Source organism: Apium graveolens, chromosome 7 (genome assembly GCF_009905375.1).
Source record: "Apium graveolens cultivar Ventura chromosome 7, ASM990537v1, whole genome shotgun sequence".
NCBI lineage: Eukaryota > Viridiplantae > Streptophyta > Magnoliopsida > Apiales > Apiaceae > Apium > Apium graveolens.
The window spans coordinates 166,358,379-166,361,034 of NC_133653.1; the positions used below are offsets into that span (position 1 = coordinate 166,358,379).

Here is a 2,656-nt window from a genome sequence, read left to right on the forward strand (position 1 = left end):
GAATCAAGGGAATATGTCAGTCACTGAATATGAAGCCAAATTTACTGAATTGGCTAGGTTTATTCCGGAGCAGGTTGATACTGATGAGAAATGAGCTAAGAGATTTCAACAGGGATTGAATCCGTGGATTCGTAACAGAGTGGCAGTATTTGAACTAACAACCTACACGGCCGTGGTTTGAAAGCTATTTTTATTAAAGGGGAAAGTGAGGCGTCCCAAAAGGAAAAGGGACAAGGAAGTTTTCAGAGCCGTTCTAACAGGAGACTGGGATTTCAAGCTCGGACAAATACAAATTTTAGAAGGACAGAACAAGGCAATCAGAGAACGGGTAACCGGATCCAAGCCCCAAATCAACAAAGAATCATCCGACCACCACTACCGGATTGCAAAACATGTGGAAAGAAATATACGGGGGTTTGTAATAAGCCGAATGTCACGTGTTTCAAATACAAGCAAAAGGGACACTACTCTGGTGAATTCCCAACAGGGAAAATAGAGATTGCCTATTTCTAATGCGGAAGAAAGGGACATATTGCTAAGGATTGTAGAGGAGTAGCCATGGCATCCAGTATTCCAAGGGTTTTGGCATTACCTCCACCACCACAACAGAATCAGCCTAAGGCAAGGACCTTTAATATGTCGATGAAAGAAATACTGCAGAATCCAAACGTGGTTGCATGTGTGCTTCTTGTGAATTCTGTAGATGCAAAAGTATTAATTGATTCTGCAGCCACAAGATCCTTTATTTCTGAAGAATTTATTCATAAATTGTGTTATGAAATCCAACGATTGAGCGAAACATTAATTATAAAGTTAGCAAATAACGATCAAGTTCCCGTAAACCGGATATGTCCAGGATGCGATATTGAAATAGCGGGACATCACTTCTCTGTTGACTTGATACCTTTCAAGTTGAAAGAATTTGATGTTATTCTCGGAATGGACTGTTTAGCTGGGAATAATGCCCAAATCAATTACGTGAATAAGAGAGTGAATCTGTGAACTAAAGCAAATGCAACGGTAACATTTAAAGGCGAGAAACAGAAGCAAAGATTCCTAACAATGATGCAGACGAAACGATTACTACGCCAAGGATGTAAAGCTTATTTAGCCTATGTATTGGATACGGAAAAAAAAATCCAAAAATTGAAGACATTCCCGTGGTGTGTGAATTTCCTGTTGTCTTTCCAGATGAACTTTCAGGACTACCTCTGGATCGAGAAATCGAGTTACTATTGACCTGGCACCGGGTATTGAACCAGTTTCGAAAGCTCCGTATCAAATGGCACCGGTTGAAATGAAAGAACCGACGACGCAATTCTAAGATCTTCTGGATAGGGGAATTATAAGGCCTAAGGTATCCCCAAAGAGTGCACCACTATTGTTTATAAAGAAGAAAGACGTCAGTATGCGACTATGTATCGATTATCATGAGCTAAATAAGTTAACTGTCAAGAATAAATATCCTTTTCCACGTATTGATGATTTATTTGATCAACTGAAGGGAGCGACGTGGTTTTCGAAAATTGATTTAAGGTCAGCTTACCATCAATTAATGATCAAGGAAGAAGATATTCCTCGGACTACTTTTCGAACTAGATACGGACATTATAAATTTCTCGTAATGGCATTTGGACTGACCAATAAACCAGCGGCGTTCATGGATTTGATGAACAAAGTGTTCAAAAAGTACTTGGATAAGTTTATCATTGTATTTATTAATGGCATCTTGATCTACTCGAAGAGTGGGGAAAAACATGCAGAATACCTAAGAATCACTTTGGAAATTTTGAGGAAAGAACAGCTTTATGCAAAGTTTTCGAAATGCGAATTCTGGTTAAAGGAAGTACAATTTCTAGGTCACCTAATCAGTATTGAAAGAATTCAAGTCGATCCAGCAAAAATTAAAGTTGTTTTAAATTGAGAAAGACCAAAGACACCGACAGAGGTTAGAAGTTTCTTGGGATTGGCTGGTTATTATAGAAGATTTGTTAAATACTTTGCAAAGATAGCTACGCCATTAACCAAATTCACCCGAAAGAACGAAAAGTTCGCATGGAATGAAAAATGTGAAGAAAGCTTTCAAGAATTAAAGAATCGACTAGTAACCGCATATGTACTTGTGCTACCAGATGATCAAGTAGATTTCGTCATTTACAGTGACGCTTCCTATCGAGGATTTGGATGTGTATTAATGCAGCACGGAAACGTAATTACGTATGCTTCTAGACAACTAAAGCCTCATGAACAAAAATATCTGATGCAAGATCTGGAATTAGCCGCAATTGTGTTTGTACTGAAACTTTGGAGATATTATCTTTATGGAGAGAAATGTGAAATTTATACGGATCATAAGAGTCTGAAATACATTTTTACTTAGAAAACATTCAACACGAGACAACAACATTTGCTAGAGCTAATCAAAGACAACGACGTGTCAATCAACTATCATCCAGGTAAAACAAATGTTGTAGCAAATGCATTAAGTCGAAAGGAAAGATTAAATATGTTTACATCCTCAGAAGAATTGATCAGAGAGTTTCATAAATTGGAAATTGAAATCTGTATTCCAGAAAAGTCCACTGAAATGAATTATGCAATGACATTCCAGCCAGAACTATTGGAAAAGATTAGAAGATGTCAAGAGGAAGTAATG

At 37.7% G+C, this 2,656-nt stretch overlaps 1 protein-coding gene across 1 annotated transcript; it reads left to right on the top strand.

Moving 5' to 3' along the window:
- Positions 1-558: 558 nt before the first annotated feature.
- Positions 559-1,002, top strand: LOC141674168 (uncharacterized). The gene has a single exon (XM_074480889.1). It carries the CDS (start codon positions 559-561, stop codon positions 1,000-1,002), a length of 444 nt encoding a protein of 147 aa, XP_074336990.1.
- Positions 1,003-2,656: the final 1,654 nt, after the last annotated feature.

Bases quoted from the DNA above. Each gene is read 5' to 3' on its own strand.
- LOC141674168 (XM_074480889.1), top strand. From the start codon at position 559: ATGGCATCCAGTATTCCAAGGGTTTTGGCATTACCTCCACCACCACAA.